General features: G+C 40.9%; 1 protein-coding gene across 1 annotated transcript in view; it reads left to right on the plus strand.

Annotated features, from left to right (window-relative positions):
- The window catches only part of WDR7 (WD repeat domain 7), a 437,463-nt gene that overhangs the window by 66,879 nt on the left and 344,225 nt on the right, over positions 1-26,359 (plus strand). The window contains exons 14-16 of the mRNA XM_029910906.1: positions 2,379-2,593; positions 22,730-23,499; positions 24,014-24,102. Coding sequence (XP_029766766.1) covers positions 2,379-2,593; positions 22,730-23,499; positions 24,014-24,102 — 1,074 coding nt within the window. The remainder of the gene's footprint in view (positions 1-2,378; positions 2,594-22,729; positions 23,500-24,013; positions 24,103-26,359) is intronic.

Raw genomic sequence — 26,359 nt, forward strand, 5'->3', positions numbered from 1 at the left:
GAGTAACTGGGTGAAATTAATATCCTATGCGATCGGCTTGAATGTATCACTAGGAAGGTACTGGGGAAAAGAACTGGAAACATTTTTTCCTATAAATTGGGACTCCTCGTAATGTCAAATCTGAAAAGGACTTCAAAGAACATCTTAAATGTCTTTAAAAACATGAAATGTACTATTGGTCCTAATAAATATTTCAAAGCTCCAGTTTTGAAGTCACTTTTTAATCTAGTCCCACCGCTGTGGTTAAAGACTTTTACCCTTTGTACTTTGACAGGCTGCTGGTACATTATTCTCTTTTGAGGACAAGTCATGACATAAAGGGCATATTCAGTTATGTTTTTTATATTCTTTAAAAAACTTTGCCTTTAAAAACTTCAAATATAAAGTCTTTGGGTACTTATATAGCAGCATCTCATTATGGTACTGGCCCAGAAAGAATGCAAGTACCAGCAACTTTCTAGAGAAGGCATAGTTGCCAACATATTCAAAAATGGATGGCTAAAGCTAGAGATGTGGATAAAGTGACATGATATTTTTTTCAAAAGCTATGAGTACCCAGCATCTCCCATTGAAATATCTTGAAGTATAGTTTTGCATTGAGGGTGTGCGTGTGGACACGCCTATATGCACATATATAAAATTACATCCTGTTTAATGAAACTAAAGATTGCAAGCACAAGTGCTCAAAAGTTAGGAAATGCCAGGATTAAAGTTGCTTGGGAAACATTAATTCAGACCCTCCTGAGACACTGGATTGCAACCCAAGAGAGCTGGGATCTATCCTCAGCTCTGCCAGACTTCCTATGTGATGTTGGGCAAGACTGTATCATCATTCATACTCACAAGGAGCTGAATTAGTGTTTCTCAAGCAACCTTGATTCTGGCACTTATTAACTTTTGAGCACATAACTTTGTTTTTTAAAATGAATGTGCCAAATCTGTGTACACAGCTGTATTATCAAGTAATAACTAGATACTACTGATCTCCAGAGCTGGGAGCAGAACCTAACAATCCAGGCATCCAACATTCCACTGTGAGCTAGTTAATATATGTGTAAACCACTGGCTAGCATATGTTATGCTCCCTTCTGGTGGCTAGCCTACACAGAGGATAACATACTACTTCTGCTATTAGTACTCCTTTATCTCAAGTGGTAGAGCTTGTGCTGTGGATTGAAAGGTCCTGCGTTCAAAACCTGTTGATGAGCCTCTAAAAATCTATTGGAACCCCTCCTCCCCTGGGGGAGGTGCAAACCACAGAATGAAAACCTGTGTCTTATTCATACATTCACAGCCGCACTGCTTTTTAGAATGAATGCCACTTGTCTCTAATATAGTAGACTCAGACATTTATTGCCAGAATGGACCTAGTGCACCCTCTGTTATCCGATCTGCAAAATATTGTGGAATACTTGCCTCCTTCACAAGTTAGTGTTGAGGACTTGTCAGTAATAAATTCAGTGAAATGCACAGAATTATTAATACTGGTAAGTAAAGTTGCTGAGATTAGAACAGAAGGCTGGGTGTGTGGTGGGGTTCAAGGGTCAGGGCAGAGGGCTGGGATGTGTGGGGGGTTCAAGGGTCAGGGCAGAGGGCTGGGGGCTGTAGGGGGTGCAGGGCAGAAGGCCGGGTGTGTGTTGGGGTGTGGGGGATGTAGGGCAGAAGGCTGGGGTGCTCGGCTTGTGGGGGTGCTCCCAGCCCCCAGCCCTGAGCGGCTCAGGGCAGGGGGCTGGAAGGGATATGCCCTGTTCCACCCCTTTCCCCCAGGCTCCGTCCCTACCTCTCTTTGCGTTTTCTACGGAGCTGTGTGCACGCTGCCGCTCTTCCCCCTCCCCCTCGCTAGGGCCATCAGCTGATTGGCGCAGGGAAGGAGAGGAGGAGGGGCAGGAAAGCACCACGCTGGGGGAAGAAGCGGGGGAGGGGGGAAACTTGGCTGCCGCAGAACCAAGCTTCTGCCTCCTGCCCCCGCAGGGGAGAGCAGTGGGCGGGGGGGCTGAGTGGGGCTGGGGGCCGAGTGGGGCTGGGGGCCAGGACCGCGGCAGGGAGCTGCGTGCCACTCAAAATTGGCTCGCGTGCCGTGTTTGGCACGCGTGCCGTAGGTTGCCGACCCCTGCTATAGCCATTTGTTATCTCTTGTCTTATACTTAGATTGTAAGCTCTTTGGAGGCAGGGACCATGTTCTTATGTGGCTCCTCACACACTGGGGTCCTGCTACATGGCTAGGGCTCCTAACCACGTGAGTAACATGAATAATAAGTGGTAGTCTTAGGCATTACAGAAAATACTGCAGAATAAGTGACTGCTTAACACATGCTTTTGACATTTTTGAATTGCCTGTACTAAAATAATGCATTTCATTATTCACCTTATGTTTCAAGGTGCACTGGATCGTTGTGTGATGGGGATAACGGCAGTCGAGATCTTGAATGCTTGTGATGAGGCAGTTCCAGCTGCAGTAGATTCCCTTAGTCACTCAGCCGTCAATCTAAAACAGGCTATGACTAGACGTAGCCTTGCTGCTCTAAAAAATGTGGCCCATCAGAAACTACAGACTCTTGCTACTAACCTTCTGGCTTCTGAAGCATCTGACAAAGTAAGGTTTTTGTTTGTTTTTAATGCAATAGCTGGAACGTGTTTGTTTTGTTTTCCATAACTGAACCTATGTAGAAAATCTTAATCATTTTAATCTCAAAGGGCCCAATCCAACAGCCTTTAAAGTTAATGGAAAGACTCTCACTGAATTCAGTTGGCTTTAGGTCAGGCCCAAAAAAGAGATGTCCTTTGAGGCTATTAAAATGAATTGAAGTTGATTAGAACTTTCTGTAGCTTCTAACATAAAGAATATTTATTCAGAGTTAAATATAAACCAAAATAAAGACAAAAAATACACATTGTTTTAAAATTTGAAGCAAATTAATTAAAATGACATCTGTTTATGGGAATCCAAACTCGAATCTTTTAATACTTCATTAGAAGTATTTGAGTGGCTCTTATAGTTTAGGGATTCATTTTAATATACATTGATTAACTGTTCTTGTATCTGCAGCTGCTTAAGTGACAGGTTACAATGTTTTTTTTCTAAAACAATATGGGTAAATTCCACTGCTTTTAAAAGTGTGCTATGAGTTACACTTTGGTAGGATTGTTCTATATAAAGTACGAAGCAAATGCTTAGAGTACTTGTTATATAGTTTAGAAACTGGTTTATTTTTCAGTTGATGTGTTTGAGGTTTAAAATATCGGTCACACTGAAACATGTCAATTGTACATTTTAACTATACTTTGTAGTACCTGTATTTTATAATTGACTTAATAACTTGCATTTTCACTTGAATATTGCAACTGAGGAGAGGATTTTCATATGCTATTTTTTCTGTGCCTGCCATATTGGCATTTTGAGATTTATGGAATTTCTTCATAAGGTAACTAGTGTAATTTATATTTATAACATAGATTGAAACTTAGTATAATTCTTTTGTCCTTTTTATTAAATACTGTGCAATGCACAATAGATGTCAACACTGTAAATGATTTGTAAATATCAGAATGTCTGTTAAGATGCATTAACAGTTGAGTACACCAAGAACAGACTTGATAGAAATGCATTCCATTTTTCAGTTAATTTATATATAATAGTACGTATTTAAATTCAGAACCATTTCCCTATTGCATCTGAAAAGAGAGTAGGGAGGGAAAAGATATATTATGACTAAAATTTTGAAAAATAAGTTTTACTGTGACATTTATGAAACACTTCTTGTAAGTGGTCATGGCCCATTATGTGATTTTTTTTTTCTTTACAATCTTGTTTATCTCAGTTTTAATAGCACATTTTATAGTGCAATTAGTGATAAAAGCCCCTAATATGAAACTAGTGTTTATGTATAGCTTGTGAACATATTCAGTCCTGCAGCAATGATAATTGTTGCCTAGTCTACAAGGAAAACAATTATAGAAGGGAGCTGGGGGGAGAAGGAGTCTAAGAAGCTAAAGGCTGCTGGGGGATAATCACTTTATGAAAAATGTATGCTGACAGAATCATTGGGGATTTCTCTTGCCACTCTCCACTCATTAGGGATTTCTTTCACCACTCTTCTGTGTAGAGATTGCGGGTCTCTTTGAGAGAAATCTTAGCAAAGAGACACCTTCTTGATGACTTCAGCTTCCGGACTATGGCAAGAGAGGTTCAGAAAAATAACTGAAAGATTAAAGTGGAGGGTTGCATAATATATTTTTTTTCTGTTGGGAAATGTGCACATAGTGTGGCAAATGAAGCATTCATTCTTTTACCTTCAGTGTTTTTGTTAGGAAATGTAAATCCAGAATTTTTAATGTCATGGGTATGGTAATTTACTACTGTCATGCATTTGATGATGACGATAAATCTTTGAAAATTCAGAGCACCAAAATCCAGTGTCCTTTTGTTTTATACATTTTGCTATTTTTTTTACTTCAGAATACATAGACTGTACTTTGAAAAATCAATCACATTTTCTTTGCATTACAGGAGAACACATACACATCAGGCATGCTCTGGCTTTCAACACAGACTTTATTGAACCTGGGTGGGTGGAAATCTTTAGTGGTACAGGGTCTTTTAATTTCAAAACAGTTTTAACTCCCTTTGGAAGTCTGAGTACACATACAGCGCTGATAGTTTTAAGAGAAATTTAGAGTGCTGTGGTAAAAGTATGGAGCTCTGCAAACGTGAAACTTCCTCTCAGTTTGATTTAATAAACACAAGTAACAATTGGTTTCAACAGAAATCATAGGCCATTTCATGTTATGTTCTACTATCTAAATAGTAGCATTAGATACAGTAAGATCATTAGGGCCCAAGATTTCGTCTGATGTCAAACTATTAGAGTCCCATTCAATTTTTTTAAATGTAGATGCTATCTTTATAGATTTTGCCTATTGTTTATGGTAGGACGCAAGTCTAGTTTATTTTGGCAAATTTTCAAACCCCTGTATCTTGGGGTGGAGGTACATGTTCATATAGATACAGACACATACACAGGAACATACACAAACATGTGCACACACACAGTGGAAAACACACAGATGTTTTGATTTTTCAGGTGGGTGTTTCCTGATATCCCTCTACATCTTTACTCCATTGTCCTCAATTAAGCTTATCATATGACCTTGAAAATTGGGAATGCCCCTTCCAACATCCAGAGCCTTTCCTGGGATCCTGGATGGTCCTACCAAAAATCTCTCCCCCCCCCCCTTTTTTTTAGTAACCACTTACAAACCTGATCTCCTGAAGAAGCCACTGACTACATGAGCCAGTGAAATTGATAGTAAGTCTGCTGAATGCATGTTCTCTTGAAAGCCCCTCTTACCCCCTCCCTGGCTTGTGACATGTAAGTAAGGGGAGGAGGAAGGTGGCAACAAAACCTCCCAGTGAGACTCTGGAGCCAAAACTCCTCTACAGAGTCCAAGCGGTGCTACAAGTGATCTACACGCAACTCTGCTGCACGACCATTATGTCCACATGACTGCTGACCTGGCCTCGGTTGGTGGATACTCACCAATTGTGGCAGGGTACAGGGAGTGTAAAAGGAACCAGTTAGTTGACCTTGCTTAATTTTTCCTTTTATATCGTGCAGCATCCAGACTTACTGGATAACACTGGCTCTTAGTGTGAGTGATCCCTTTCTCTAGTGGTGTTTAACCTGTTCAGCCTGTGGGCTGAATATATTATTTCAGAAAGGTCAAGGGGCTATAATCAATAGTTTAGCTATTTAGTAGGCTTATGTAGAGCCAGCTGAGCTCTTATTTTGCTCTTTCTGGGCCTAACACAGCCTGGCAGGGAAGAAAGCAATGAAGCAGCAAGAGCTATTCTCTTCCTCCTCCCCTGTCATGCAGCAGGGTGCAAATGGGGGCAGTACTGAGCAACTGCAGCAAGGATAGGACAGTGGCTGTCTGGAGTGATGCTGGCTTACATCAGAGCTGTTCCTGGTGCTGCAGGGGAAGTTGGCAGACAGTTGGGGAGGTGGAGCCCCGTATCTCCTTCCTTTAGTGACAGGACTGTTTCAAATGCTTCAGTTCAAAAATTGCAGGGTGGAGCTCAAGGAACATGTTTTCAATTATAATTGAATATGCATTTTCTTCTTAACTTCGTTACCCTCATTAGACACATTTTAGAGCCTTTAGGGCCATGAAATAGCTACCACTGCCCTACTTCAAGCATGCACTGCTTTAATAATCCATCAGTCCCACCAGAACTAGCTTACTGGGGTCAGCTTGTGGGATTTTATTAAACTTTGGAGTATAAGGCATTGATTTACTTAAACAGCAAGGTTAAAAAAGAAATGTTAGCAACACTGTGTAATAGTAATTAACAAAAAATGCCATAGTGAGAGAGAAGAGTTGATGTGAAGTTACCAAAGAAATGTGTTCTGAACGAATGAGCTGGCAGTCTGCAGCATGCTTGGCTATTGTAGAAACGAAGTGGGGAAAAATATGAAGTGAGTTTTAAATGAATAAAATTATGAATGAACTGGGTTTTATGTACTATTAGATGCACCAATTCAAACTATCGTTTTTTTATAATATATAACATGGCTTCTTGCTCGTTTCAAGCCTGTCCTTTGAATTTTGGAGAATGCCTTGTGAAGGTGACACTAGGATGCCTTTTTGAGAGTCAGCCTTTCTTATATTAAGAAATTCTACTGCAGACTTAAATTCCTACTCTGAACCTAATCTGTAATGACCATTACATCTAGCAGCATGAGCTAGCTCAGCTGTACTCTGTCATAGGATTTGTCTTCCAGTCTGCAGACTAATTATTCAGACAGATGATCAGTTTCTACTCATATTTTTACATACATCTGAATGTATGTTCACATCATGCTGATGATAGGAGAGAAAAATATAAACGCCTCAATGTATATTTCTATATGCATTTATATGTTACCCGTGCTTGTGTCATGGACCCACAAGATCTGTGCTATGCCCCAACTTTTAAACAGGCACTTGGAGGAACCCCTTTAGACCTCCGAGAAGTCCCACTCTTCCTTTAGGCCGCCATACTGCCTCCAAGACTGAGATTCTGGGCTCCATCACTCCTATTTCACACCGTGAGCTCTGCTCAGGAAGTCCAACTGAGTCAGAGACTTTTTGCCTTCTTCAGGGATCAGTACAGCGTAACAAGTATTTGCAATGATGCCAGATGGCCTTTCTGAAAACAGTGTAGGTTTATTGGTTAACTGGGACACAGCATAAGGAAGTCCTTAGGTTAGCACAGGGAAGCAAAGGTTAAGATGTAGTCTTACTGGCCAAGCCAGGGCTCCCTTGAGCCATGCTGCTGAAGGAACTACACCTCTACCCCGATATAACGCTGTCCTCGGGAGCCAAAAAATCTTACCGCGTTATAGGTGAAACCATGTTATATCGAACTTGCTTTGATCCACTGGAGTGCGCAGCCCCGCCCCCCCGGAGCGCTGCTTTACCGCGTTATATCCGAATTCGTGTTACATCGGGTTGCGTTATATCGGGGTAGAGGTGTACCTTTGTTCCTCTCTCTCTTTCTGTCCCTTTGTCTGTAAGTTCCTGTTGAGCTCCTATGTCTCTCCTAGCCTCCTGTCACCTCTTAGTCCATTGTCATCCTCCGGCAGACTCCTGCTGAGTTTAAATGTTCTGCCTGCTGGAGTTTCCCCTTGTCAGTTGTTCAGTGTTCCCATTGTCTTTCTGGATCCTCCATTGATACGAGTCAGTTTCAGCCAGAACTTTACCAGTCATACCATCCCAGATGGTAACATAAACACCTCATGTCTACCATTCTTCCGTCAGAGCATCTTTTTGCTCCCACTCAAGTAAGTTGCTACCATGCATATCGTTCATAAAAATGTTACAGAAAATTCCCATTTCATGACTGCTTGCACAATGGTAGTGGATTTCCTTTTCTTGTCTCTTAATAATTTTAAATGTTTTTAAAAAGTTTTAATATCCTTTTCAATATCTTTCAGTCATCACAATTCCCACCATGATGTTTATTCTTTTTCTTTAGACTTAGCAAGCACAAAGGTATTCAGTGAAGATACTGTTTACTTTCTGTCCCAGATAGGTAATAAAGATGCTTAATAATACCAAGCCAACACTGATCCCTCTGCTACTCCTCTAGATATTGATCCCCAATTTGATATTGGTATTTATCACTATTTGTTTATGGTTTACCATGCTCTTTTCCAAGTTGATTTGAATTTTTTTTAAATAAGATTTTGTGAAACAATACAAAATCCAGATTATTAATACTAAAATCCAAATATATTGTATCAGCTGTGTCCCTTTCAATAATTGGCAATTGAGCTGGGTCAGTGCCTACTGTATGATCTTTAGCCAATATAAAGAAGTCGTGTCCGTGTCCGTGTCCGTGTCCGCTAAAGTTGCAGCATAGAAGCAGCATTGATCCATATTTTTTCATGTCAGTCGTAGTAGATTGACTTTCCTGAAAAATTCCTCCATTATGATGTGGTTGAAGTTTGATTTTATAATGGTGCATTGTGGGAAATCAGGAAATAATGTTAATAAAATATACATATGAGGCTTACAGAAGAAGAATGAGGGGATATATGTGGAGCTGAATAATCTCATTGCTGAAACTAATAAGGGAGAAAGATTTTAATGAAGTCTAACACAAGAACACTTTAATGGATTTGCTTTTTCTACAAATACAAGTAACTGACAGAGTTAATATTTAAAACATTTTAACAACACTTTTTTCCTATGTTTGCATATGTTCAGTAAATAAAAGAAACTATTTACAGTTATTCATTAAAATAATTTCATTAACCATTAGTAAGGCACATGTTGATCAATTGCATGGATTTGTGTATGCATTTAGAAACACAAAATTTATAGTTTATGTAAATATTACCCAGATAGTATAATAATGGGCTATTTATCAATGTGAGTAATAAATAAATGCTTGAATGACAACCCTGCTAACTGGAGCTTTCAGTGAAGATTTAGATTTTAGAGTGAAGTTTAAGTAAATTGTACGGATGTTACATTATCAGTGCTGCAGGATGAGTTTATACATTAGTCTAGTCTATGGAGATTGTAACACCCCCCCCCCCCCAAAAAAAGAAATAGGCAAATAACCTAACCATTTAAGGAAAAAACAAAGGAATTTAGTGTCAATATATGATAATCAGTTTTTGCTCTTTAAGTTTCAGGTTAAAATTATTGCATAAGCTGGAAGCATTTCTATGTTTTTGAATTCTGATTTTGATTTTAATACTATTATCAACAAGAGAAATCTGTTTAGAGTGGTTTGAGCATTGGCCTGCTAAACCCAGGGTTGTGAGTTCAATCCTGGAGGGGGCCACTTAGGAATCTGGGGCAAAAATCAGTACTTGGTCCTGCTAGTGAAGGCAGGGGGCTGGACTCGATGACCTTTCGGGGTCCCTTCCAGTTCTATGAGATAGGTATATCTCCATATATTATTATATTATAGAGGCTAATATTTTGAAATTGGCTGTTTTAAAAAGTCATTTTAGCATTTGAGGGCAAATAAAATAAAACATATATCCCAAGCAAATGTTTGTATACATTTTATTAAACTGTAGTGAGGATAATAGTAAGGTTACATGTGTTCTTGATTAATGTCCCATATTTAGTCGTGAGCATTGACCCTGTGTGGTATTTAAATTTAAACCTTTTCAACTATATTTTGGTTTTTATTATTTGAAATTTTGGAAGAATAATTAGTTTTACATATCTATAGTGGGGTAAACAAAGCCCATACAACTCCTCTTGCTGGGCTGAAGCTGGCCACCCTGCAGTACTTGCCAGCAATATCAGGCTGAAGAGACCCTCTAGCTGGATGGAATAAAAAGGGAGAAAGCAAACTTCAAAACTAGGCTCCCTGACAAAGATATCTTGGGTCTGAGGCAGAGGGACTCTAGAGGGTAGCTAAGTAACTCTCAAGGAGGAACTTTAGGGGTAAAGCCTGAAGAGAAGGCTTGGGCTGGACTTGTTTCATGTGCATTTGTTTGTTACTGGAGTCAAACACAGGAAGGGGATAAGCTTTGCCCCTACAAAGGACTTATGAATTTGTCATAGAATGGATGGGAAAGTCACCTGCTCAAGTTATTGCCTATAATGAAGAAAATTAAAATTTAACAGAGGCTAAATTCTGATACCTCATATGTGAGCACTAATAATAATTAAATTCTCATACCTAACAGTAACCTGTCAAATTGGAGTATCAGGTAATTAAATTAGCCTACTTTAAGTTTTGAAGTGAATCCTCAGAAATGATTTGATTCTGATATTAATGCTTGCTAGTGTTTTAGTAGTGACAACAATAGGACAGCAGAGGGCATCAGAGATCCATTCCCATTTTAGAGCCATGTTTTTTTCTTTTTTTACATATTCTATGTTCAAAATCATTTCATTAATATTTATACAGTATATCCTTAAGCATACCATGTTTCATTTGACAAATACTAGCCATGTGCTTAAGTTTATGTATGTGATTGTTCCCATTGAACTCAAATGTGTCTGTTTGCGTGCTTGTAGGGTTGGACTCTTAAATATTACAGCTGCACAATTATGATTTCAAAACTGTGCTCTAGATGAGTCCATTTTTAATGAACAAATTTTCCAAATCTAATTAAGATGTTGTTAATCACTGCATATCTATCTTTCAACCATAGTGGGTAGCATATATAAGAGATGCATTGGTAGCAATGTATGTGTAGAGATTTTAATAGCTAAAATATTTCTTCTATGTTATCTCTAACTTTCACTATATTGTCCCCCCTCCAGCCATAAACAAAATGTCTTGTATAAATGAATATAGTTCTGTACACTGTATTCTGATAAATTATTAGACTTTATAGTACATAAGCCATAAGAGTAATTAATGCATTGTAAATCAGATCCCCCCCCCCCGCTATTATACCATTTAAAAAAATAACATGTTTAAAAATGGCTTCTTCTCTCTCAGCTTTTTCTCATCGATACTGAGAAATTGAATAATTTCCTTCCACACTCTCATTTCCTGTGATCTGTCTTTCCTGGCTAATTTATTAAGTAAATGGAACTTCTTGATTTTCTGTTCCTGTAACACAGAACTTGGCTATTCATTGGTGTTTTTTTTTTTTCTGACTGTCTTAGGCCACCTGGGTGTTCAGTCAGTGCTGCTGCTGATGGTTGAGCGATGTACTAAAATGTAACAGGAAAAAAGGGGGTGGGAGAACAGGTTCTTGTTTATAATTGTCTTCATGTCCAAAGTGAAGAGACCGCTGGAAAGAGAGTCTAATTTTTATGGGGCAAAAGAAATGAGGATTTAAACTGGGATGCTGAACTAAGAGGAGAAGTGGAAAAAATATTTAGCAGAGCAACAGGTGCTATTGAAGATTAACTCAGTTGCTCTGAGTTCTGATTTGGTGGAGAGCCTCCATGCACACTATAACTTGCTGTAAGTAGGTTCTGCATATTTAAAGTAGGTTCTGCATATTTAAAATCAGTCCTTAGGAATGTATTTTCAGCTGGCCCCCTCCCTTGACAAACATCTGTTAAAAATGAATACTTCCATGGGCCTCTTAAGCAATCCAAACTCTGTGTAAGAGCAAATGTTAGATTACTTACATGTGTGACTATTCACTTTGTAGCCAGGTGGCATGTGTATGTTCCTGATGCAAGCAGCTCATGCATCTCAAGGTCCAAGAACAGCAGCTTGAGGTCAGAGTTGATGAACTGGAAGAGTAGAGGAAGACAGCACATATAGTTATTTACAGAGATGCTGGAGCAGACATACCTCTGTCATGGTACTCCAGGTGAGGAAGTCGATCATGAGTGGAGACTGAGGTTGAGTGGAAGGACAGATGAGACCATCTTCTGGCAGAAGGAGAGGAGGTTGATTCATGCCTAATGCATTGAGAAGTTCTCTCCAGGAGACTAAATTGTCGACCAGGTAGCATGTTAGGGGATTCAGTCCTTAGAAATATTGACAAATGAGCATGTGATAGCACTGAGACTTGCCTACTGGTTGAGAAATGGGTTGATCTTACATGGCTTTTTATAAAAACATTCTAATGAGTGCTAAGGAAGACGTAGTAATGGTACATAAAGTAGAACCTCAGAGTTATGAACACCTTGGGAATGGAGGTTGTTCGTAACTCTGAAATGTTTGTATCTCTGAACTAAATGTTATGGTTATTCTTTCAAAAGTTTACAACGGAACATTGACTTAATACAGCTTTGAAACTTTACTATGCAGAAGAAAAATGCTGCCTTTAGCCATCTTAATTTAAATGAAACAAGCACAGAAACAGTTTCCTTACCTTGTCAAATCTTAGTTTAAACTTTCCCTTTATTTCTTTCAGTAGTTTACATTTAACACAGTACTGTACTATATTTGCCTTTTTTTGGTCTCTGCTGCTGCCTAATTGCATAATTCCAGTTCAAAATGAGGGCAGTTTGTAATTCTGGTGTTCATAACTCTGAGGTTCTACTGTACAGGTACTGATATCAGGAGATGGGAGAGAGATCCTGAATGATTAATTTTGATGATTGGGGAAAAGTTTAAGACCAGAGCTTCCATAATGGCTTTTTCTGAATTGCTTCTGGTGCACAGGAACTACTAGATTGAGAACTTCAGTGTCTTAATGCATGGATGGCTGCATGATGGAAAGAAGAGTGGTTGACATTTATTAGGAATTGGTGGGGAACTTTGTTAGGAAGGGATAGCCTATCTTAATGGGATAGGCAGCATCTTATTTAGACTGCTGGCACAAAAAGGTTTTTTTTGGGGAATATTTAAAGTAGGGAAAGGGATGTGAGGGAATACTACCAGATACAGAGGAACACTTGAGTCAGACTAAGGCGTGGTCTATACTTCAAAGTTAGGTTGAAGTAAGCCGCCTTGCATCGACCTAGCTGTGAATGTGTCTCTGTGCTCCCCAATACACCGATGCAGTAACACCAATTCAGCAGGCATCATTGCAGTATACAGGCCATGGTCCATGTATTGAGGTCAATGCAGGATGAATGAACACTGCAATACACCTTAAGCAGCTGTCCCACAATGCCTAACACTGACCACAATTGTGCACTCCACTGTCCAGGAGTCACGGAGTCCAGAAGGCCCGACCTGCTCCCTTTTAAAGCCCAGCAATTTTTTGAAGTGCCTTTTTCTGATTGTCCAGCTTGGTGAGCACACTTAGCAGCTCTCCATTGTTGTGCACAACTGCCCCGCTGACCATGCTGGGTACGCACTCCAGATGTGCACTGGCTTGGAATAGACAGGAGATGCTGGATCTCTTGAGCCTGTGGGGAGAAGAGGTTGCGCAAGCACAGCTATGGACCAGCCATAGAAAATTGGACATTTATAAGCAGATTGCACAGAGGATGCAGGAGAAGGGGTACGACAGGGATCAGTAGCAGTGCCACATGAAAGCAAAGGAACTGCAGCAGGCATATCAGAAGGCCAGGGAGGCCAACAGTTGATCCGGTACCAAGCCGGAAATGTGGCGTTTTTAGAAAGAGCAGGATGCCATACTTTGTGGACACCCCACCACCACCATGCACACCACTGTGGATACCTCCGAGGAGCCAGAATCACAGGACCCTGACATGAACAGTGATGATGAGGTGGAGGAGGAAGAGGAGAAGAATGGGGGACATGCAGCTGGGAGGGTTTGAGACTCCACCACAGTCCAGTCAGTACTGACTATACTGGCAGTCAAGCGTGAGTGAGCCCAACACAGGGGAAGGATCCTCGGGTAAGAGTGTTTCTCATTACAGTGATGTCTCCAATTTAGCAGGACTCAGCTATTGACTTTTCATCAATTTGCTCGTACTAGAAAAGGTATTGGTATAACAAAGAGAGAGAGGGAGTTATCTGCTTTTTGTTCCCCTGTAGAAATAAGGGCCATGCAGAGCAGTTTGTGTACAAACAGAAGTCCTGTGAATCCTCCTTAGAGATCGCTTTGAAATGTTCACGGAGGTACTCTGCAATCCTCTTCCAAAGATTTCTAGCAGCCTTATTTCTTCCTCTGCGGTTGGACAGTTTCCTATGCTAGTCGGTGATAACTTCAGCAGGTTAAACAGGTTAGCAGCATGCTGGCTAGGGGTGGCTTTGGGACCCCAGCAGCAGCTGTATTCTCTCTGCCTTTGTTACCGTCCAGAGTGAGATTAGCTAAAATCATCACCGCCTACGAAAACGGTGCAAGTATTCAGTGTCATTGCCCAATACTCATACTCAACTGAGCAATTCCCTCCTCCTGTGAGTGGCACCGTGCACAGGAACTCTGAACCAGAAGTGTCAATAAGCCTGTATTATTTAAAACTTTAAGTGAGCAAGGGAAGGGAATTCTGAATCTTAACTTCTGCTTTCTCGTATGACTGTACTAACAATGGTACCTGTGTGTGTTATCTGTAGCTGCTGCCATTGTAGCCTTGAGGGGTTCCCCCTCCATACCAGTGGAATGCTTGAGCCAGATAAGGAGGAAAAAGAAGAGGACTAGGGGTGACATGTTCAGCGAGATCCTGCAAGCCAGTGCTGCATCAGACCATGAACAGAAGGCATGGATCCATGAATGTTGCAAACTGTATGGCGAAGGAAAGAGTGAACAGGAGAAAGGCCAAGGAGTCAGAGAGGAAGATGCACCAGGACATAATGGGGCTTCTCTGGCCGCAAACGCTGATGCTGCAGACAATTCTGGACCTACAGTTTCAACACTCGTGGGCTTGCCTCCCTTTGCAGTCCATGGAGAATGGCAACATTCCCTATACTTCCCTCAACATTCCATGTGGCATCAGGGCCCACATTCCTGCCCGTCACTCCACATCGAGGGACATTAAGGACAAACACAGCTTCACATACACTGACCTGTTAAAGCCATGGTTGATGTATGTGTAGCTAAAATGGACATGAATATTCCTTCCCTGTCCTTTAAGCTCTGTTCCATATATAACTTTAGCGTCCTCGTTGCCAAGATGGAGTCTGCTCTGCAGGCAGCTCCAGCCAAGAAAAGGCATGTGTAGGAACACAGCAGGGAAAGTCCCTTCCACCCCAGGGGCACCTGATACAACCCCCCCGGAGTGAACACACACACACTGGAATAGTACAGTGAATCTAGGAAAGTGAAATACTTATTCACAGAGGGATGAATGGAGAAAAACAACAGGGGAAAGACATAGGGAGCGGTAACACAGTGTTACATTCAACACAGGCCCAGTGGTATCACTGTCTGAAAGGGAAAACACCAAGCCATGCATTTGCACTCAGAGTTCAGGAGTCCTGGGCAAAGTTCCAGTCTGGTGGTGAGTCTTGGGTGTTCATGGTTGTCTTTGGCACCACTAAACTTTCCCCGACAAACCCCTCTTGTGCCTCTTCTGGCACTCTCTGCAAACCCACCTAGCTAGCTACAGCTTCCCTTCTTACTACCAATGCAAGGTCACAAGCCTCAGTACTCACTGCCTCATACAGTTCTGGGCAGCTCTGGTTTGTCCTTCTCAGGTGATTCCTCCTTGGCACAGTGCTGCTCCTGTCCTGGGGTGTTCCTGGTCAGCCGCTCCAGACTTTGGGCAGGTTCTCGGCTGCTTCACTATATGGGGAGCTGCTTGCTATAGTTCTTCTATGTGGTGCTCCAGACACATACCCTGTTGCTCTCCCTCCCTTCACGCTCCCCACTCAGGACAAAGATTTAAAGGGGCCACCCTCACTAAACCCCAAAAGGGTTACACATAAATTTGTTAAGGTTTTAATGTATTTGCTTTTAACTTGCACAGAAATTTTTTGAAGTGTTTTTATTACATAGTAAAACTCTATTGTTCGGAAAATAATTCATCTTTATTAAGTCACAATGTATTTTGCAAAATGGCTGGTGGCATTGAAAGCACCCACTTACTTGTGACTGTAAACTTTGACAGAGCTCATAGAATCCCTGACAAACAATGTAATAATCATAAATGTACAGCAAGTGCCACAAAGTTAATAGGGTGCATTGTCTGTTACATTCCATAGATGTGCACCAAGCATCACACAGTTCCTAACAGTTCCAAACTGCAGGACCGGGGTGAGCACAGTGCATTACTGTGGCTCGCTGTTAGAGCTCTTTCAAAGCCTCCCTGAACCGTATAGCTCCACGTTGAGCTCTTCTGATAGCCCTTGTATCCGGCTGTTCAAACGCAGCCGACAGCAGTTCCAGCTCTACCTTCCACTATAATGTATACTTTTTCCCCTTTACTTCACAAATATGCAAGTGCAGCAGGCAGCTAAACCATATTTTTCTCACTGAGATCCAATCTTGTGAGTAAACTATGTCAGCGCCTCTTCAGTATACCAAAAGCATACTCAATTGTCTTGCTGCACCTACTGAGCCGGTAGCTGAATCTCTCCTGGTGCTGTGAAGGTGGCCAGTGTATGTGTCATGACCATGGTAGTAAGGCATAGGCTGGGTCCCCCAAGATCACTATGGGCATTTCAATATCACCAATAGTCATCTGCCAGGTGGGAAAGAGAGCCCCTGCTTGTAGCTTTCTGAACAGTCCAGTGTTAAAGATGCAAGAGTCATGCACCGTCCCTGACCAGCGAACACTGATGTTGGTTAAGTGTCCCTGGTGATCCACCTGTGCTTCCCTAACCATAGAAAAATAGCCCTATCTGTTGATGTACTCTGTGGCAAAGTGGTCTGGTGCCAAAATAGGGATATGCGTGCTATTAATCGCTCCACCACAGTTCACGAACCCCATTGCTGCAAGTCATCCATTGCACTTTGCTCCTGTGTAGGAGGAGACGACCAATGGCCCTGCCCATTTGTGTGACAATAACCCCCACAGTGGATTTTCCAACTGCAAAATTATTTCTGGCATTGCAGTTTTCCTCCGTGTGATTGCTACTCCCTCCCCCACTGTCAGTGCAGCTCTCATTCTGGTGTCCCTGCATTTGAGGGCTGGGGTAAGGTTGGCACACCGATCCAGGAATATGCTCATAATTACAAGCCTGCATTGCGATGCGATCCCGCCAGTCAGTGCTCATTTCTCAGGCCCAAAAGTGGTGTTCCACCATTTGGAGCGCTATGAATGCCAGCAACAATCTTTAATTGGGTCTTGCTATGTCCCACAGTAATCTGACCTCCAGGAAATTGTCATGTTCCCCAAGGCTCTTCTTGCGGCTCTGCAAATACCAGAGGATTGTGCATCCTGTGTTTGCAACACTTGTGACAATAGTGCAGAGCTGTGCAGGCTCCATCGTTCTGTCAGAGATGGCGGACCGTGACAAGTCCCTTGTGGGTTTGTGGGATTTACAAAAATTATGGTACAGAGATGGCATTATGGGGTCGAGAAAGTTGCATGATGTGAACTTGACCCTTCTGTCCAAGTCACTCCTGCATGACTCATTTCTTCCCCACCATGCATTGCCAAAACTTCCCATAAGTCAGTGTGCTGGATGGTGGCGAGTTGCACACTGGATACCTACCCATGGTGTACTGCACTGTGCATTGAAACGAGCACTCCTGGTGAGTACTGCAGGGCGGACACAGAGAGCCAAGTATGCATGCACACAAGCGCCATGCATACTGCGGCGGCTTTATGCTGATGTAACTTGTGGTGGTGGAAGTTTGTAGTGTAGATATGCCCTAAGGGCTGGTCTACTTTACAGAGTTAGGTAAGCTAGATTGCTCAGGACTGTGAAAAAATGTATGCCCTCTATAATGTAATTAAGCCAAATTAGGCCCTGGTGTAGACACCACTAGGTAGACAGAAAAAATTTTCTGTCAACCTAGCTAACACCTCTCAGAGAGGTGGATTTCCTACAGTGACAGAAGCACTCCCTTTGTTACTATAGTAAGTATCGTCACTGCAGCGGTGCCACTGTAGTTTTTCTAATATAGACATACCCAAAGACATTTGCTAGGGGTTTCATTAATACAAAACTGTATATTCAGCAAACAGAAATTAAAACCGAAATGAAGAAGGTCCAGGTTGTTATCACAAGTACGTTCCAGAGAAATAACAGGGCTTCAAGGAAAGGTATGTGGTCAAGAATAAAACCTATACATTTCTATATATTGTTGCAAAAAGCTTAAAAGCAAAACAATAGGTGAGCTAGAATGCCTAGCTAAAGAAGACTGGATGGAGACTGATTGTAATAGACACTTCTGAAACATGGGGAATGTCAAACCAGGGCACTTTGTTGTATATTATAAACTGTATTGGAAGCGCACATTAGGTTGTGGTGGGGAAATAGCACTGTATCTGAAAGACTATGTAGAAATTTTATCACATTAGATTTCAAGTGGAAAGGACCATGTAACACAATCTGTATGCATACCAATTCCAAATCATCATCATAAAAATATATTAGTAGCATTGTACTACCAGCCTCTGAATCAGGAAAATACATTAAAAGTGCACTGTGGAGGAAAATCAAAGATATAACTAAATCAAATACAGATGCAATAATGATTACTTTGATCCCTCTCCCCACTCCCCCAACTAGCCACATATCACAGCTGAGCAAGGTTTATAGAAGCAATTTCTCAACCCATTAAATGATTGCTTCTTAGCATTAGTTCTAGCGCACAGAAGAGGAGAGGATACTCTTGACTTGGTCCTAAATAACACAGAAAAGTTGATTCAGGAAGTAAGCTAGTATCCTTCAAAAAGTGTGAATCCCTCCCAACTGAAGCCAGTAGAAGGGAACATAAAGTATTTCAGGTAAAATGTAAATTGGAAATTATAAAGGTTAAGAGGAATTTTGTGGAGTAAATAGATGAAGATCTCAAAAACAAATAAGCCTTATCAGAGTGTAAAGGAAGCAGTTGAGGAAGATAAGGTCTGTCTTCTCCTGAACATCTGCTGTAGTGATAATGACCCCATTCAGGTAATAAATGAAGCACTGCAAAAGACAGAAATGTCAAAAGAAGAAATTCTGAAAGAAACTGATAAGATGAACAGCACCAAATAACTAAGAGTTCATAATCTTTATACAAGACTTCTGAAGGAATTCAAGTGTGAAGTGACCTGAGCTTCTAACATAAATATGCACTCTCATTAAAATAATCTACTATACTATTGGATGGGGGAATAGCACATGTACTTTTCTTTTAAAAAGGTGCTAGAATGATCTTGGGAATTCGGTACTGAAATAAGGATACTAATCTATTAGAATGGTTGAAATAATAATTAGAGTATTTTATAAAACACCTAGATGAGCAGGAGATAATGGGGGACAAACCAGCATTACTTCTGTTAATGAAAATTATGCCTTTCCAATTTACTATAATTTCCTGATCATGTCAAAATGGTGATGCAAGGAAAAAGAGTACATGTCAATTACCTATGTTTTCAACAAGTGTGTGACAAAGTCCTGCACAAGAAGCTGTTAAAGGAAATGAAGTAGCCATGGGGTTGAAAGGATGTACTATCTTGGATTAGAAGAAACGAGCAAAGAGACAGAGAAAAAGGATAGGAATAAATGGCCAGGTTTCAAATTGACCAAATGTTAAACGGTATGCATCTAGGATCCCTGCGAGGACTTACAGTGTTGAACAGATTTGTTAAGGGTCTGGAGATGGAATGAACAGTTAAGTTGCAAAAGTTTGCAGATTTAATTATTTAGGTTAGTCTAAATAAGACTTTGAGGGACTCAAGGGGAACCTAAAAACATAGCAAAAATAGTCACCACAATGGAAGCCGAAATTCAATGTTGAAAAATTCCAGGTACTGCATCTTGGAGGAGTAAAGCACTCATGCAGCTCGATGGGTTCTAAATTTAATTGTAAGCACTCAAAGAAAGATGCAGCCTTCATTGGGGACAGCACAAGAAAGATATCTGCTCAGTGCACCGAGGCAGTCAAAAAGCAAACAAAATGTTAGGATGTATAAAGAATGGGATAGAAAATAATATTGAGAATATAATTATATAAGTTGGTACTAAGCCTTCACCTTGAGTACTTTATTCGCTTCTAATCGCTTCACCTCAAAAGAACTTATGATAGAAACATTGAAAGACTTCTAGTTGGAAAGAGTAGTGGGAAAAAAGAAGGCTGTTTAGTTAACAGAAGGGAAAAATAATAGGGGTCTTTATTATTGATTGCATCACCTTGCTATTTACATCTTTCCACTGGCTCCCGTATTTCTATTATATCAGATACAAACTGATAATGTTCATTTTTAAGACTTTCCTTTGTTTTTGCCTATCATAGCATCTTATATATTACTAAGTTGTCAATCCCACCTCCATCAGTGATACCAGCCTCTGCATATCCAAAATTATATTAAATAGAACAACAGTTTGTGTTAGAAGAGATATAGAGCTTAAACGTATAAGCCAGTCACTATCTACCTCTGGTTAGGAAGAAACTTACACTAAGGGCAGGTTATTCTAGTCTAGACTAGACTAGACGGAGTGTTAGTCTGATCTGTATGGCAATTTCAATGTTGTTTGCAATGCTGTAGCTGTGTTGATCTCAGGATATGAGAGAGACAAGGTAGTTGAGGTACTATCTTTCATTGGACCAGCTGTTTGTGAAAGAGACAAGTTTTTGAACAACACAGCTCTTCCTCAGTTTTTGTCTTTATCATTTTTCTGTGTGAGTTCATTGGAGAGCACAGTGATTGTCAGGTTTCACCCACATAGTTCTTGTTGGGGCATTTGATGCACTGGATGAGGTGCACTACATGTTGTGATAAGTAGGACCCATTCATCTTGAGAGGTGTGTTGAGGGGGTTATTTATCTTCATAGTAGTGGAGATATGTCTGCATGTTTTGCATCTGTTCTGGCAGGGTTTGGTGCTGCTTTAAGTTGGTGTGTCCTGGTCTGTGGGGAGCTTGCTTCTGATGATGAGCTTGGTGAGGTTGGGGGAAGGGGCATTGTTTGAAGGCCAGAAGAGGGAGTGCGGGAAAGATTTCTTTCAGGATGGATCCCTATCAAGCATGATTTGTAATTGTTGATTATATGTGTGCTAGTGTGGGGTGGTATGTTACAACTAGGGGTGTGTGGTCAGTGGGATTTATTTTTCAGTGGGTGAAATCAGACCATGACTATGCTCTCCAATGAACTAACACAGAAAAATGATAAAAGACAACATAAGAACCAAAGGTCCATCCAGCCTAGCATCCTGTCCCCAAACAGTGGCCAATGCCAGGTGCTTCAGAGGGAATGAACAGAACAGGTAACCATCAAGTGATCCATCCGCTGTCACTCATTTCCAGCTTCTGGCAAACAGAGGCTAGGGACACCATCGCTGCCCATTCTGGCTAAGAGTCATAGATGGACCCATTCTCCATGAATTTATCTAGGTCTTTTTTGAACCCTGTTATAGTCTAAATCATTCCAGGCAGGGCTTTGTCAAGCTGGGCCTTAAAAACCTCAAAGGATGGAGATTCCACCACCTCCCTAGGTAACCCATTCCAGTGCTTCACCACCCTCCTAGTGAAATAGTTTTTTTCTTAATATCCAACCTAAACCGCCCCCACTGCTTGTCCAGCTCTCACCAAATTCAGCAATGCTCTAGTAAACCATTCAATCTGATGGATATCAAAAGTGCTAAAGGTAACTTTATTATTTGTTCCTGGCCTTGTACAAGGAAATGGTAATTTAAATGATGAAAAATAACCATTGTATTCCCAGTGGACAGTTACTTTAAACATGAAGGCAAAGATACAGGTACATGTCCCCTCAAATCTTACAATTCTGTAAATTATAACAAAAGACTGAATTTTCAGAAGAAAAAGAAACAGTAGCTGACGGCAATCAAGTACCAAAAAAACCCACCTAATTTGATTACTCAACTAGTCACTGCTCTCCACCTATAGTTTTTCTACATTTTGGGTTTTTAGAAATGCTATACATTGATCACATATCAATCCTTTTATTTTTTTCCCCCTCAGACCCTTACATATTGCAGTCCATTGCTTAAACTGTGCAGCAAGAATAATAGCTTAGCAATTGCCCTTTGTATATATGACATTTTAAAAGGAAACTATCACATTTCTGATGTAGCAGGTATTCAAGTGCTATATAAATATATAAATGTGTTTTCCTCAGGAGTTAATGTTTACTTTGGTTACAGGGAGAAAATAGAATTCTAATAGTAATTAGAAATCAATGTTGGTGTTGTTTATTCCTTTCTTCTTTACACCCCTGCTGGCTTTTCTCTATCGGTAGTGTTTGTTTGTTTTTTGGGGGAGAGGGGTGGAACAGTGGAGAAAAATGCAAACTTAAGGAATATCTATTTTACTTTGTTTCAGCTTCTGATCACATACATTGGCATAGTAGGCTAGATTATCCCCTTGTTTTTTTTAAATTTTATTAGTGTCTGAAATACCAAAGGTTTTCTTTCTTTTGTTTGGTTTGAATTTAATAGACCAGAATATATGGGTTTATTTGTATATTTGTATCTTTTAGGGTTCATGATCTAAAGAACCAATGAGAAGTGACTGGTGAACTAATGATTGGTATTTCATTGATGAAGTTATATAACTAAAATTTGCATGTATTTAAGCTAAAACCCGCCCAATGATATTTCAAAGCTATTATGTTTCCTCTCTTGTGTATGGTGGCTTAAATGGAATCATATAACGTTTTCCATTGGCACTTGCATTACATATTTTAAATCTCATGAGTTCTCAAACTTTTCTTACCTGTGATGCTTATGTTTATAAACTAACTTTGTGGAAAGATTGAAAATACTAATAAAGTGAAGATGTTGTTTTCATTTTAATCTGTACTTTTTCTTTTTTCTTTTTTAATTGCAGGGGAATTTGCCTAAATATTCACACAATTCTCTGATGGTTCAAGCCATAAAGACTAACCTAACAGATCCAGATATACATGTGCTCTTCTTTGATGTAGAAGCTCTGATTATTCAGCTACTGACTGAAGAAGCCTCTAGGCCTAATACTGCACTCATTTCCCCAGAGAATTTACAGAAAGCATCTGGCAGTTCTGATAAGGGGGGGTCTTTTCTGGCTGGCAAACGAGCAGCAGTGCTCTTCCAGCAAGTCAAGGAAACGATCAAAGAGAACATAAAAGAACATCTTCTTGATGATGAAGATGAGGATGAAGAATCAATGAGACAGAGAAGGGAAGACAGTGACCCAGAATATCGCTCCAGCAAATCTAAACCATTAACCCTATTAGAGTATAATCTAACCATGGACACAGCAAAGCTTTTTATGTCCTGTCTTCATGCCTGGGGTTTGAATGAAGATCTAGATGATGTTTGTCTTGATCGCCTTGGCATGCTTAAACCGCACTGTTCTGTGTCCTTTGGTCTGCTATCTAGAGGAGGCCACATGTCTCTGATGCTTCCAGGATATAACCAGTCCATAGGCAAACCATCATATGGTAGTGTGGAAGTAGGAAGGAAAATGTCCATTACAGAGGGACTAGGAAGGGGGACATATGGAGTATCACGTGCAGTCACTACTCAGCATCTCCTGTCTATTATCTCTTTGGCGAATACTTTGATGAGTATGACTAATGCAACGTTTATTGGAGACCATATGAAGAAGGGTCCAATCAGGTATGAAAAGGATTCAGTGTATTTACTTATCTTGCAATAACCTGTTTGCCTTTTGATTTTTTTTTTATTGTAAAACAATATTTTTGTTTTATTTAATTCTGTTACTCTTTATAGCTTTGTGCTATTGAACACCTATTACAGCCACACTAGATGAACATGATATGGGTATCCATTATGTTATATGTTGTTATGGGTTTTTTTACACCAGTGTGACTTAACTGGTGTTACAGCACATAAAATGGTTGTAAGAGAGTGAGAATTAGGCTCACATATTTGTATTTATTGTTTTCTCAATAACTTTTAAATAGTTTATGAAATTCTAAATAAATTATACTGATGATATTTCAGTTATAGTTGGTGAGAAATTAGGATTATCTGTGAATTGCTAATAAGCCTTAATTTTAATAGCAACTAAAGTGTTTTGATGGGACACTCTTTTAATGGGACACCTTAAATCAGAATAAACATCTTTTGGAGAATAAGCTTTGAATGTTTTGTCTCATTTTGTTTTTAGGCCTCCTAGGCCAGGCACCCCAGATTTGTCTAAAATGAAGGCTCCCCCACCAGCTTCCAGTAATGCAGCTCAAGGGCAAATTAAACAAGGTAAAATTAAAGCCTGTGAGATAACTGACGTGACATTTTAGCTCTAGACTGAAATGGTCTAGCTACTCTGTAGTGATGATAACATTGTATTGGTTTCTAGCTGTAAAAAGAAAATACTATGATATTCCATATGAAAATGTGTATGATTAAGATCCATGTATTTTTTTAATCAGTATAATGAAGTGCTGATATTAACATAGTGTGATCACATGACATTTAACTGTCTGCTTCATACAAAAGATGACCAAACTTCCCCCCTTCTTCCCTGACCCTTGTCAGGAACCCTTCTCAAAAGATATTGTTCCTCAAGCAGCTCAACTCTTTGCTGGTCTTGGGAGTGGTAGAGGAAGTTCCTCCAGAACACCGGTGTCAGGTACTTCCTGATTTCCAAATCCAAGGGAGGGTTAAGACCTATGCTTGACCTCCGCAACCTCAACCAATATAACAGATACCTGAGGGTCCACATGGTTACCCAATCAGCTACCCTCCCCGCTTTGACTCAGAATGACTGGTTTGCTGCTCTGGACCTTCAGGATGCTTATTTCCATGTGGCAATTCTCCTGAGCCCCAGGACATTTCTCCAGTTCGTTATAGTGCACTGCCATTTTCAGTAAACAGTCCTTCCCTTTTGGTCTGTCTTCTGCCCCCTGGGTTTTTACCAAATGTATGGTCACGGTGATAGCGTACCTCAGGAAAAAGGAAATCCATGTCTTCCCATATTTGGATGACTGGTTTCTCAGGGACAGGTCCAGGGAAGAAGTCCTTTCTCACTTACACATACACTTCGCTTACTCAACCATCTGGGTCTCATCCTAAACACCGGAAAGTCAATCTTGGTTCCCACTCAGAAAATCAAGTTCACTGGGGCCCTAATAGACTCTACGAGTTTGAAAGTGTTTCTGCTAACCAACTTTTTCTGGACAATTTGCTGCCTTTGTCTCCATCTGCATTCTCAGCCTTCCATGAAGGTTCACATATGCCTGAGGTTCTTAGGCCATATGTCTGCATGCACTCAGGAGATTCAATTCACAAAGGTGCACCTTTGCCCTCTTCGCATGTGGCTCAGGCCTGTACCTCCCTTCATTGAACTGTCCACCAGTGCAAGGAGTCCAGGATCAAGGGAATGTATCTCAAGACATTCCCTTCATCCGGTGCTTACCAGTGAGGACTGTTCTCGCCAACACCTCCCTGATTGGTTGGGGAGCGCATCTGGGGTCGCTGAAGATTCAGGGCCTGTGGTCGGAGTAGGAAGCTCCACTGCATATCAATGTCCTGGAGCTTTGGGCCATCAACAATGCCTGTCTCACTTTCCTAGACCACATCAAGTTCACATACTTACCGACAATACCACTGTGATGTATTGTGTGAACAGGCAAAGAGGAGCACACTCCAGCATGCTCTGCCAAGAGACGATCAGGTTGTGGCAATTCTGCATTGATTAGAGTAACTCTCTGATAGTTGATCACTTGCCCAGGGGTCCAGAATCATATCGTGGTCCATCTCACCAGGAATTTTTCCCTGAATCACGAGTGGTCTCTGAAGCCCAGTGTTCTGTGAGTCATCTTTGCAGCATGGGGCATCCAGTGATCAATCTGTTTGCCACAAGGGACAACAGCTGAAAGCTCATCCTCCTTGCCCCGGCATGGCTGAGGCAGTGCTGGTTTTCCAACCTTCTTGCACTGTTGATTCAGCCTTCCATATCCTTTCCTCTCCATCCCAACCTGCTTATAAAGAATCATGGTTGCACTCTGCATCCCGTGCTCAGCTCCCTGTATCTCATGGCGTGGCTGCTGCAGGGTTGAATGAGGAAGAAGAGCAGTGTTCAGTGGCTGTTCGACAGGTCCTACTCAGTAGTAGAAAACCCTTTACCAGAATGGCCTATTCGGTAAAGTGGATGCATTTTCAATCTGGTCACTGGTCTTTGGAGTTCAGCCATTGCTGGCTACTGTGCCAAAACATCTTGGAATATTTGCTGCATGTTCAGCCACCAGGACTTGAGTTTCACTTGTTGAGGGTGCATGTAGCAGCAATCTCAGCCTTTCATCCACCCATTTCTGGAAGATTGGTGTTTTCCAGTGCCATAGTGGTGAGATTCTTAAAAGGAATCCTCTGCCTCCATCTGCCAGTGCAGGAACTGGTTCCCTTGTTGGACCGTAACACATTCTTAGCAGCCCCTATGGGACTTCTGTTCAGGCCTCTGGCATCCTGCCTCTTTCCCTTCTTATGTCAAAAAACTGCATTCCTCGTGGTGATAACA

Source organism: Terrapene carolina, unplaced genomic scaffold (assembly GCF_002925995.2).
Source record: "Terrapene carolina triunguis isolate 2854851 unplaced genomic scaffold, T_m_triunguis-2.0 Scaffold69, whole genome shotgun sequence".
NCBI classification, from domain to species: Eukaryota; Metazoa; Chordata; order Testudines; family Emydidae; genus Terrapene; species Terrapene triunguis.